This window comes from Planococcus citri, chromosome 1 (genome assembly GCF_950023065.1).
Source record: "Planococcus citri chromosome 1, ihPlaCitr1.1, whole genome shotgun sequence".
Lineage (NCBI taxonomy): Eukaryota > Metazoa > Arthropoda > Insecta > Hemiptera > Pseudococcidae > Planococcus > Planococcus citri.
In genome coordinates this window covers 38,540,746-38,554,161 of record NC_088677.1, presented here as the reverse complement: position 1 = coordinate 38,554,161, position 13,416 = coordinate 38,540,746, and the positions used below count along the sequence as shown (strand labels likewise).

The following is a 13,416-nucleotide window of genomic DNA, read 5'->3' as shown; positions in this document are numbered from 1 at the left end:
ATATGTTTATACCCTTTCCTATTCGTATTTCATACTTATAAAAATGTATACTTAGGTAAAAGGTAAGTAGCTATATAGGTATTTTCTTGAAATAGGTACACACTCGTATCCACACAAGTTTTCTATGCACCAAGAAAAAAAAACAGCATAAAATTGTTATTTACAGCAAGTGAATTCAGAAAAAACAAAAGGAGTGTAAATGATTTGATGAATTCAGCCTACCTATCTCTCTTGAATTCGATACTCCCAAGCACATTTCATTGTGTATACTACTGATCGTTTTCAGTGTTTTCACTAACTCAAATTAAAACATAGTTGGGTAGGTATTAGGTATGAATTGGTTGCAGTCAGATCTCTACAAAATATGTAGGTACAAAAGGAGTACTCTTAACCTTGGAGATGCTCGTAAACATGTTTGTTCCGATCATTTTGATTAAACAATGGCACTATAACTCGCGAATAAAAATAACTCGAACTATAATGATGGGGCATTCAAAAACACCTTAAAAAATAAAAGGTGTTTTCACAACTATGTCAGTTTGGTAAGTAGATTATTATCGCATTTACTAATGGTGTTTGTTTTCGTAATTCGTTTGAATAAGATTAGTCTTTCCATTCTGATTCATTTCGTTTTTCTTCTTCGAATGATTCTTGTCAATTAATAGGCGCAACATCGCATAAAAAAAAAATACGGTTTCATTAAATTAAAGGGTACATGGCATAACATGTGACTGTGGTTTATGTGTATCAATAAGAAGCCGCCATAAAATCATTTTCAATCAAGTAGATGACATTGGCGTAATTTTTTGCATCAGTTGAATTTTCCGAATTCTGATTTTGAACACAAATTACTATCAGGGCGTCTAATGTAAAACACAGGGTGTTCCGTGAATCGTTCGTCAGCATTCAACCACAGTGATACCGAGATGAAGTAAAAATATTTTCATGGCGCATGACGGTTTTAAAATGGAAAATATTTTAATCAAAAGTTATTTTTTGTGATTGTAGATTAAATCTAGGTTTTTACTCGTAGTTTGGTCACTTTTTTTTTGCGAATACCCTTCTTCAATTTTACGCAGCTTCACACAATAATAAAACAACCATAATAATAAAAAAAAAATGTATAAGTATCATCAATTTTAACAAAACAACTTTTCAATTAGAATAACTCGCACATCGCACCGGCTTAAAAAAATAAAAGAAAAAAGACACATTTATTTAAATGAAAAAAAAGAAAAAAGAAAAGAAAATAAGAAAAAACATGAGATCAGTTACCAAGAACTTTTCATTAGCAACTAATCACTGATAAGGTTTTCATCGAAGCAAGTACAGTACTGTAGTTACCTACTGTGAAAAAACCGCAACATTTAAAAGCTTTGCTTAAAAGTTTTCCCCACATTTAATAAGATATATAACAAAATATGTAACTAGGTATTAAAGCTGCTGGTAACATCAATTTTAATCAACATGCATTCAAAACACTAAGTAAAGTACCTAAGCATAACGCTATGGACATCGCGATAGCAGGATTCTTTCATGAATTATCCATCCGCATTCGTGGAGTAACCAGTCGTCGTAGGTTGATGATTTAAAAAAAAAAAAAAAAAAAAAAAAAACGAAAAGATAAAAAGACGAAATGTAGATAGGTATCGACAGATTGAGGGAAATTTCTTTACGGTAATACCATAAATGACTAGTTTTCTTATTTGCTAAAAAACATTTTGCAAGAGGTGTATTGCAAAGGACATAGATAAAAGCGTAAATATAATTACGATTCGCAGTACAGTATTAAGCTTTTCTCGAACAATTGAATAATGATAATAATGTTTGATAATAATAACAATAAATAAAATGGGCGAAAAAAAACCACGCACACAAAATAAACGATCGTTCGCCATTACGACATATTCGCCGGTTCCAATCGGACACCGGTATCGTCGTCGTTTTGCGTTCTAATTACATCGTTGTTTGGATTTTCATCGGACAAACATCGTTTATTTAATAGGTTGTTAGACGATGCTGATGAATTAATCGTCGTTTGAGTTCGATTTTGAGAGTAATCTGTCGCCGTACTGGCCACGGTAGCCGCTGTTTTTTCCGTAGACGATGAAGTCACAACGTCCGGACTAGATACGACACTTTTCGAAGTGGACGCGATAATATCAGGACTGAAGGACGAACTCATCGCGTTAACGGCGGTCTTGTGCGAATCGCGGCCACGACCATTGGCACCGATATCCTCCATCAGTTGTTCGTGTACTTGTTGAGGGCCGAATAAAGCACCCTGTTCTTCGTTCACGTACTGACCGGTGGTCACTTGTTGGTCGGCGTAAAACGCTGACGTTTGAGTTATACTATCCGAAGTCTCCGGCGTCGGTACGTTATTGTGCGGTCGACGTCGAAACAACAGTCGTCTGGTGATGTTTGAAAATATGGATTGCATTTCATTCTGCGATCTCAACTCGACGGATACATCTTCGTTCGCAGAAGATGAACCAGCGCCGGTGCTGACGGCTGCATTGCCACCGCCATTGTTAGGTCTACCAGCAGCGTTTCGCGTATTACTATCGTCTTCATTACGACGATCGGCTCGATTCAAAAATGATACCGAATCGTTAGTTGCCGCTGTTTGCTGGGCCATAATGAACTGCTGCAAATTATGACGTTGTAGTACGAAGGGTAATTCGTAATGGTGATAGAAATAGATCATCGAATGCTGCGAACAAAAAAATCAAACAAATTACGCGTATTAGTAAAAGTCGGTCTTTTTTCACGCTAAACAATACGAGCATTTTCCCAAAGGTGGATTTATGGCCGTTTAAAATTTTTTTCAAGAATGCTCGACAGAATGGCACGGATCATTTCCAAAACATCGAACAGAAGCATTTCATTTCAACAGTTTTAACAGACAACAGGGGATGGCGCTGCGCTGCACATAAAATTAACACGGCGTTAAAATATGAATACATTAGTCTCGATGGCTTTGCATACTGACGGAGGCGACTTAATGACTTCAACGCGTGATGACAGGTCATTGCGCTTAGACTTCTTGCCGCATCCGCGAATACGTAATTTTTCTTTTCTTATAATCGAATGCAGCGTAGAATAGGAAAAAAAAATCTAATCGTTATTTCAACGTAATTAATATTCACGTCATTCAAACGAACACATAGCCAACGTACCGATTGAAAACGATGATAACACGCATGGTAATTCCAGTGACAGATTTTATTTTCGTTTTAATTTCCCATCGTGTTTAAAAGAGCATTCATAGGCAAAGGGTGGCACAATGACAAAGAAAATATGACGCTATCGTTTTCTCATTGATAATCGTTTTTGACGCTTTCCCTTTTTGCCGCAATCAAATTTATATGGAAATTACTCGTTTGTAGACATAATCAGTGTTAAATGATTGTAAAGCTGTTTTCTCCAAGTGTCGTTAAATAATTTTGGCAGCCAAAATATAACAGCGTGCAGTGTATTCAGTTAACAACGACGCCAACGTTACGCATTCATTATTGAAAATTTACATTCGTCACAAAATGAAATTATCAAATTTTTTCTCAATAACCGATTTCACGTCATCGTCGTTAAACACGCCCTCGTTCGAGTATTTAAAAAAATTCAATTGTCTGATTTCGCGATACACGTTTTTCATTCAAACTACATTCCTATTCCTATAGTTCCTACCTACATCATCGCGACTCGTTTTATCATACTCGTAATTTTGAAAAATTCTCCTATTATACAAATTTAACAGATGATATCCTTTTATTTTAATCAACAACCGTGATAAGAGGATTAGAAATGGTAATGGCATAAAAATAACTCGACCGTTTCGGTCTCCGTTTTCGATGCACGAGTAATTCCCGAAATTTTTTTTTCAAAACCATTTTTCTTTACCTGCGTAACAACGTTTCGTGGTTCTATTTCAACACGCAATGTCATCGAATAGACGGCTTAGCAAAATTCGTGCTCGTCGCAAGAATTTGCGAGATACATACGTTCAAAAAGTACACATAACACATATCCGATGCGATGCATATTGCACGTACTTGTACATAATATGTACTTAGGTACTCCAAGTTCATACGCAAATAAGGCTACTTTCGTAAGCCAGGCATTTTTGAAATCAGGTGAATAATTGCCAGTCCGTAGAAAACAGTTTTTTTAAACTAGTAACTAGCGATATTGGTAGTGTAAATAAATCAAACGCGATTATTTGTAAGGTCCAATTTTTGAAACGGATTGCTCGTAACAGCCAACAGAAGCAGTTGGAAAATGATGCATGCAAAAAAGTGTTATTCTGGTATTAAAATTTTTCTCTGACTCCAGGATAGAACAGAGATTCTACCAGAATTCCAAAATTATACCACCTATTAGGAATAAATTAGAAAAAAAATTCAAGAGGAAATGTATGTGCCCTTAACTGGAATCGTTTCGTATCTTTTTTCAAAAATGTGAAAAAAAGTGGAACAATAGTTAAACATTTTCAAAACATCTCTCAGCAGAGAAGGTAACTAACAAATGAATGGTGCTATTCAAGAAGGTCCTATCGCCAAAAAACTGGTTTTGAGAAAAACACATTTTTATATTTCAGTGTTTTGCTATTTTGGTTTACAATAATATAGCGAGCTCCGGTTTTTTTTGTTGAACAGAAGCATCTTTCCACTATTTATTTCCTGCGTAGTAATTTTTTTTCCCATCGCCAATATTTCCATGGGAGCGCTTTACAAAAGAGACCTTGATAGCACCTTCTTGAAACGACAGGACCTTCTTGCGGTTATTCCACCTAAAAATCGATTTTATTCCTTCTCAAACCCACCAAAAACATGAAATAGTTCAGACAACTTGTTAGGTATATAATTTACAAGTTTAAAACACCAACTCTTGAGGAAAAAATTAAATTCAGAATCACTCGATTTTTTTCATTTTTACAAAATTTGATTTCCGTCGCACCCCACTCCCCCTCCCCCAAGGGGTCGGGCAAAAAAAAGGACATCGGATTCGAATTCCTCGTTGAAAATTACTACGAAATCACTACTTCCAACTCTTGAGTTTTGTTGTAAAACCTCATGCGCCATTTTTTTTGCCATCCAAGTCACTGTGGTGGGCCGGCCTCACCAACTTCATATGGCTGCTGTTTGTGAAAAACACCACACAGTGCGCTGCGGTTTGCACCATTGTGTGCAGAAAATGTCAGAGATTCAAATTTCATGAACTCCTCAAAAAGGTCCCATCGGTCGATAGGACATTCTTGAATAGCACCATTCAAATGGGAAAAAATCTTAATAAATTATCTTATTCTCACACAAAAATTCATTTTTTTACTGAAAGAATTTCTATGACCAGGTCTCTCAATTGCAAGATAACAATAAAAAACGGGGCATTAACCTATTAACCAAGAAATTTTTTCAAATACCTATACGAAACTGCATACAATATTTTTTGAGAGGAGGATACGTCGGAATTTCAAGACCATAAATTTTCAATTTCCAGAAAAACTACAACAATGAAAAAATAATAATTTAAAAATTCAAAAGGTGGGATAAATAGGAGAAAAGTAAAACTTTTTGGAAATTTGAGCATTTTGTACATTTTTGAAATACTCGATCATTATTAATGTTTTGAAGTGAATATGCAATACTTGCGAAAAAAGACTGAAAAAAAAACAGGAATTGAAAGAATGCAGTACGTAAGAGGGGGCCGAACTAGGTTGGGGAACCGATGGAGGAGATTGAATATCTTAGTAGCATATCTATAGGCTTTTATTAAAACTTGTAGTTTCTAGTTTACACCACAATCTAACACCAACGTACTGTAGAACTAGGCTGCATCTCTAAATAAACTTCAAACATCTCTTCACTCTTAAATACCATTCCAGCTAAAAATTAAACTCGAACAATTCTTTTTTTTCCCCTTTTATCGAAGGCCCTTCATCTTGTTTGCGGCAGCATCTCCTTTTGTGTAGCTATATAAAGATAACAATAAACGAAAACAAAAAAACAAACCAACCAACAGAATAATTTTAAAACAACTTGTCAAATGCAAGTCGCTCAGATTTTACAAACAGAATACGTTCGTAACGCGTTACCTTCTCCCGCGCTTTCTTGTATTTTTCCAAACCAACTCACCTGCTTATTTTCTCGAATTTCAAATTGGGTACCTATTTTTCCGATAGAATATGTACTCGGAAAAACACACGTAAGTCGATTAAACGGATACGTGGGCAAGTATAACATTTTCATATTTTTCATTTTTCTGAAGTTTAACGTGACAGCGGTTTAAATTCGCTTCATTGTTAAATGCTAAGAAAATTACTTACTTCGATGAACAGCCAAGACGTGATGAGAGCCAATCCACTGTATTGCCCGTTGAATCGATAATGATACGCATAAAACGAGAAATGATACAGGTAGAAAAATCTGCAACAGACCATCCGTGATAAAATGTGAAAACAGATGAAGTTTATTCCGCAGAAGTAATGAAATATTGACATTATTGTTTTAAAATGATGAATGTAGGTAGTAGGTACTAGCTTCGCCAACTTCCAAACCAAACGTTGGTTGGTAGGTAGTTGAAATAGTACCAAATAAATAGGCTACGTAATACATCTAATGTTGAAACTACGCAAAAATGGCGAACTTGCAAAAATAACACCAGAAATGAATTTTGATTCGAATAAATTCAATGCGAAAGAAAAAAATCTTTAAAAAAACTTGGTTGAAACTTATTAAAAAGTAAACAACGCGTAAACCGTCGTTTTCGAGAATGAAAAAATGGGAAAAAAAAGCAAACACTTACGTTCAAAAAAGAGAATAAACTATATCGATACAAATAATTCAATTTTTAAATACCGAACTAGTTACTTGTGGAAGACTTGAAATAAGTGAATTCTACCTATTGTAGGTATAAGGTCTACAGAATAAATTTAGATGAGAAAAATAATCACCAGACGTGACAGGAGGTTTTTCTTCACGAAGGAAACATTCTTTGGAATTTTTTCTTATACATATACTCGTAATACGTGTTTCAAAAGCATTATATTTTACACGCGACTATAATTCATATTTTTTGTATGAAGTAAAAATGAGCAAGTGTAACTAAATCCGATAATGGTTATGAAGCTTGTATCTGAATGCTAGTAGCTGGACATGAAAGTTAATATAAGAGATTTTTTTCCAACAAAAAGGGAACATTGCTCTCGTCGCTGATAAAAGCTTTTTGACAGCCATCTCGAAGCTTGAAATTAAATATTTCACCCCCAAAAAAGGTCCTTTATGGTAGAGATTTTTTTCTTTCGTAAATAATATAAATTAAAATATTTTGACCTGGATGTAAGGAAAGGATACATTCCATACCTACGCTTCTTTTTACTACCCTCATTTTCTCCTACGTAGAACAGGGACAGTTGAGCTTGGCTGGACTTATTTTTACACTGCGGCCGGGGACGTTCTCTCGAAAAAATCATTATAACTCGTAATCAACTTTCTTCTTTATTTTCTCCCTTATTTTTATTTAGGGGTAAATTCGTCAATTTAAAAGATCAAATTATTTTATTCCATTTATTAAAGTGAACACGCCTGGTAAGATCATGCTATTAGAGTCAAATTGGCATCCCCCGGTTTTGTTAAGAACATCGACATGCATATGCCATTACATTTCACTACCGAAGAATTCGCCGCGTATACACAATCGAGGAATAAAAATATTCCCCGCAGAGACGAAAAACCCCTTATTTTCCTCCTTTTTACAGGTTTTATGTGTTTGACCATAAAACACGCGCAATCAAAAAGTCCAACATGCAAATGATTTTATAAATATGATATCGATGATCGAGCTGCTCATTTTTACATCAAAAAAATGTATTTAAAAAAGGGCACAATATATTTTTTCCACCAACGTATTTTGGGTAGGTAAGGTCGATGTGAGTAATATTTATTTTTTTTTGTGTCTTTTTCAAGTACTTCTTTGGCAATGCAATAGAAATTCATGAGTTGTTTCTGATGTATTTTATTTTCATTAAAGACATTTAAAGAATCCTTAATTTTTTTACCAACTAGCTAAATGGCATCAGTGAGTCAAGTTTCTATTTCAATTTTCCTTTTATCATTATCAGTGTTGCAAGAATATTTTCATCAAAACCAAATTTTAAAAAAATGAAAACTAAAATTTGACTTCCACCTTATTGTTGACCTTCTACATCGATCAGAGGTAGTCCTACGCCGTTTTAAAGCTTTCAAAAAACATCTGGATTTTCCACATATTATCGAAAATTGCCTGTAAGAAAGGCCGAAATTGAATTCCGTAAGAATTCGAATTAATCTTCTCAACCCCGTCGATGGGTGTAGGAAACAATTTTAAAGATTCGTACTCGCTGATTCAAATTTAAAAAATGAAAAAACAAGTCCGCACACTGCACAGTTAGAAAGTGCAGCAAACCGGTTCCGAAGATCAAACTTCGGGAATAAACTCAATGGCAGCCGTGAACGTTACGCGTTTGTATAAGATGAATTTTTCATTTTATTTAAAAAAAAATAGCTAGAGAAAATTTTGAATTTGAACGAGCAAAAACGAAAAATTTGAACCTGAATCGATAGGATGTCAATTTCATACTTCAATTTAATCAATATTTTAACTGTCTCCGAAGAAATCAAAAAATGAAATACAGCCCGCACATATTTGATCCGGGGTATATTTTGGACAATTTTTTCAATTTTTTGCGATCCAATTCAAAAATTCATCAGCCAATCAAGTATCTCCCTTAGGGAGCGCAAGTACTTATTTCAAACAAAACAACGTGACGTGAAAACTAAACTTGACGATGCCATGCGATAAAAATTACATACAATCAAATCATGCAGCGATTCAATTTAAATAACCAATAATATTATAATGTACGGAACATTAATCGAGTAATTCTACTGAGTGGGGCTTTACCGCTTGAGTAGATAAAAAGTAAAAAATTTCAATTTGAAGTGCATTCAATTAACAAGCACAAACGTTAACCAAAAAATAATATGAACGATTACTTTTACTACTTTATAACGACACGAGTTGGACTTTGAATACATAATTTATAAATTTAACAAAAGGAAAAAATCGTTTCTAATTTTGATCATTTTCTCCTATCCAAATATGAAATTGATTCCATTTCATGTTTTGCTTGTTTGTTGTTTATACGAAAGTTTACACATTGCAATAAAAAATAATCACTTCTTCGAATGAATGATAACGCGAGTATATTTTTACCCAACATCATTTTGTTAAATTTGCATGTATAGAAAAACGAACTATCAATGAAATATGACCTCTTGTATCAAAAAATTTCTCAAATAATTTTAAACGACTAGATTCACTGCAACTACAACACAACCCCCTCAGATATATGTAGATGTGCATAATTTGAAGGAAAAGGTTATTAAAAATTGATGCAAAAATATAATAAAAAAACGAATTCGAGTCGTAAGAGGTTGCATTTACAACCACGCAATATGTACTGCACAGGGTAATTCTCATTAATTTTAAAACGTTCGACTCGAGAATCAACAGTCTCACTCGAACAATTCATTAAAAAATCTCAAGGACAAAAAATGCTACCATTAGTACTATTCTATAAAATGAAAATGAAAACATATCTCACCTAACCCAATGTTTTTTCGTTATAGGTCTATAACAGCAAGCCGCTTCGTATTGGTTAGATATCCACACAATTACAATGATATAGAAAGCCGTCGTATTGTCATTGAAAAATTCAGACATTACCGCTTCCATACCTGTAAACAAATTATTGTTACTCAAAGATGAAAACTTGCATCACTAAAACCATGGAAATTTGATATTCACCGATTAACGCCAAAATAATTGTTAACAAAGGAGCAGCCGGAAATGATATAGCTGAGTTGAATTCCAACATTTGTAATAAATCAACTGTAAAACAAAATATCGATTTTGAGTATGAATTTTCAATTCAAAACTTCGATGAAATGCGTGATCACTGATCAGTACTTACCGATGAAAATGAAAATCTGATGGTGAGAATATCTTAATAAAATGGTAAGAGAAAGAGTCTGAAACAGAAGCCAACATGTGTAATTTTAGTTAAAGAATGAAAAACTTTTATCTCGAAAAAAAAGTGAAGTTGACCGAAAAATACTTACAAATACTATCATCATTCCAAAAGCAAACAAATAAGATGCTCGCGACATCCACATCGTAACAAATCGATAATGTTCTCCAGTAACAACATTTCTGTTGAAATAAACATCGTGCAATGAGTTCTATCTTCTAGTGAACATTACACTTTAAAAACGAATCATTATAAAGATCATACCGGAGAAAACCTTTGTTATTTTCTTTTTCAGCGAGAGTCTTGATAGAGACCATCAGTAAATCATCGTAACCAATAAAATGTTCAAGAATGAAACGAGTTACATCATCTCCGAAACAAGTATCTTTGGTCGGATCTAGCGTAACTATTTTCACAGGTATCTTTAGCTTTTCTCGAGTTTGAGGAGATAATCTTAAAAACCCGTATTCCAATGAAAATTCCAAAATGTATTCTTCTTCAGGCCACACTGCAATGATACATTTTGTTCGTAGTAATGGATATATCTATATACATTGTATAATACTGATATTAAAAACCATGAAATTGAAATGTTACCTGCTCTTACTAATTTTTCCATTTCTGATACAGACTCTTTCAAAGGAGAAGACGTGCGATGGGACTGACTTTTTTCAGTCGTGTCTTTGGAAGCACTTGATGATTGGAGTAACGTTTCGTTGAACTGTCCATTTGCACCAATATCACTTTCAAACTAGAAGCGAAACAATGGAAGGATAGCTATAAGAACGAATATCTAGTTCTACACGAGAATAGAACAGCATTAAAATTCAAATTACATCTTTATCTCTTGAAAAATCTTGAGTTCCACCAAATTGGCTGATGTCGTCCCACGCCGAACTGAATAAGCTTTTGTTACCTACGAATCAAATTTCATTTCGTCAGAGTACAGCAAGATACAAACGAATCCATGAACATTTTATTTCTTACCGTCAATCCACGCGACAGAAGATATGTTTTCAATAGGTTCATCAGCAAATAACACTTCTTCTTTGTCCTTATCTTTATTGTCTGTCTCTTGAAATGGGGTATCTTCGTCCAACGAAGATTCCAGGTGTACTTCGCTAGGCCATCTAATCACAAAAAATGAAGTTGTCAATTTTTGAGTCGCCGTTTCGCTAGGTATGACAGAAGACAGAATACTTACTCCATCGGAAATTTAAAAGTTGTTAATAAAAGATTCATTTCATTAAAACGTTGCTGTTCGATTCGTCTTTCTTTTGCGTATGAATTTTCAATAGTATACTCCGCACCACCATTTCTCAAAATTTCTACTCTAAGAATGCCATCTTTTGGCCAAGTGTTCTTCAAATGACTCAAACATTCGGTTGGCTTATGTATAAACGTTGTATGAACATATATTAACATGAAAAAAGCCGTTACCGCCTGTAAAGATAAAAGTAACGATTACAACTCCAACAATAAATTATTTCAGAAATATATTTTGCTGTTCTAGTCACTTACTTTTAATAAAATGAGGAATTCTATGACTCTTCGAACTGAAGACGGAACAGATCGTGCATATGTTACAGACGCCTTAAAAAATATGGCATGAAATAATCTATCGCGAACTCCCAATAAAGGAACATTCATTGTATTTCTGTTATTGCTAATGGCATTCACGTTGTTAATATAATTGTAATTATTAGAAGGGTTACTATCGTTGAGATTGTTCGTATGATTTCTAGTACTACTGCGACTGTTGTTATTGGTATCTGAATTAGTATTGTTATTATTACTACTGTTTTCACTAAGTGGAATCGAAGCTCCTGAATTTGTGACGAGTCTACTTGTTGTAGAATAAATCGGTGTAACGTTAGCTCCGTCGGTTGTACTTGAGCTGAATCCAGCGTCACTCCCTGAAGAATAAGGATTTGATGGTTCTAACGAAGTGATATTTTCATTTAAATTATCAAGAGGTTGCGATGGATTATTTCCTTGAATATTGGACATAATAAAAATTACACCATCGACTCGAAACCAATATCTGAAACATAGTTACCAAGTGTTTTACATCCGTGAATCAGAAATGTATTGAATTTTCCAAGCAAAAAATAAAACACAGTCTACGTCGATGATTATGAAAATAAATGCAGCGATTAATGATAAAACGATGAACTTGGAACAATTACCTATTCCGCTATTTATACATGCATCTTTGTAGTTAATTAGTCTTATCACATATCACGTATAATTTTAATTAGGTAAATATTCGAACTTCTATTATCAAATAAATGGCAAATGAAGAAAGTATTATTACTTACCACTTCGGCTATTCTCTGTTAGATATGCGACAGTAAGAAGACCCCAGGGACTTGAGAAATTATGATTCTAAATGAAATAATGAAATCACATGATCTACTTACAATGAATTTAAATATACCTTAACAAATATTGTATCTAATATTCAATTTTGATGATTATTATCATTATCATTGCATTTCAAAATTTTTTGTGAGTCTTCTACATGCAAGAATCACAATATAGGACAACTTACTGGATAATCAAATGTTTACAACACTACAACTGAAGTTGCAGCGGCATCTAGAGAAAAATTTGTGCACACGAAAGATCCCGGGTATGGAAATAGGCACACTATTTTCAAATTTTGTGTTCTTTTTGATTTTGTGAACTAATTGATTGGTTATATAGAATAGATTTTGAACTTTGAAGTTTTGACTTTTTGAGTATCTAGTTTTGAGTTTTGAAAGGTTTTGACTTTTGACAGTGATGTGATTTTTTCTTTCAGTGTTGTACAAGATGGTACATGGATGGGCTATACTGAAGTTAAAGTTCTAGATTAGGGAAGTATACGCATACGCCATTTTGGTTCGACACAACGGATGTAAACAACATTAGAACGTATGTACGCATACAATCTTACGTGTAAAAAATGCAATTTTTTCGATTGTTCGCGGGTTCGGGTGAATTTTTAAGTAGTTTCCAGCTAAAGACAATGAAATTTCCTATCGATTGATGTTAAATTTTTGTTATTTCGCGCAAAATTGACGATTTTCTGAATACTTATATTATCCGATTTTTTCATACTATATGTGTCAACTTTAAACTAAAAATACTCGAAATCTTCAGTGAACACACAGGTATTTTAATATAGCAAAATGTTCGTAATTTCTTCGTCTTTAAAATGAGTGTTTATCGAAAGCTCTACATGCAACCGTTCAAAAGTTGTAGAAGTTTAAAGTTGCGAAAACAATGCAAAAACCAACCGCGGATGGTAAGTATTGAACTTTGAACTAGAATTACTCAAAATTTTCAACGAACACATAGGT

The 13,416-nt window shown here is 33.8% G+C and overlaps 1 protein-coding gene across 1 annotated transcript; it reads right to left on the bottom strand.

Moving 5' to 3' along the window:
* Positions 1 to 1,106: 1,106 nt before the first annotated feature.
* LOC135831805 (membralin) lies at positions 1,107 to 12,613 on the bottom strand. Its single transcript, XM_065344587.1, has 13 exons — positions 12,391 to 12,613; positions 11,591 to 12,113; positions 11,274 to 11,512; positions 11,057 to 11,199; positions 10,906 to 10,985; positions 10,667 to 10,820; positions 10,334 to 10,577; positions 10,161 to 10,251; positions 10,013 to 10,070; positions 9,847 to 9,930; positions 9,644 to 9,776; positions 6,326 to 6,425; positions 1,107 to 2,716 (listed from the first exon to the last, which is right to left on the bottom strand). Exons 2-13 carry the CDS (start codon positions 12,077 to 12,079, stop codon positions 1,898 to 1,900), a joined length of 2,634 nt encoding a protein of 877 aa, XP_065200659.1. The 5' UTR covers positions 12,080 to 12,113; positions 12,391 to 12,613; the 3' UTR covers positions 1,107 to 1,897.
* Between the last annotated feature and the right edge of the window lie 803 nt (positions 12,614 to 13,416).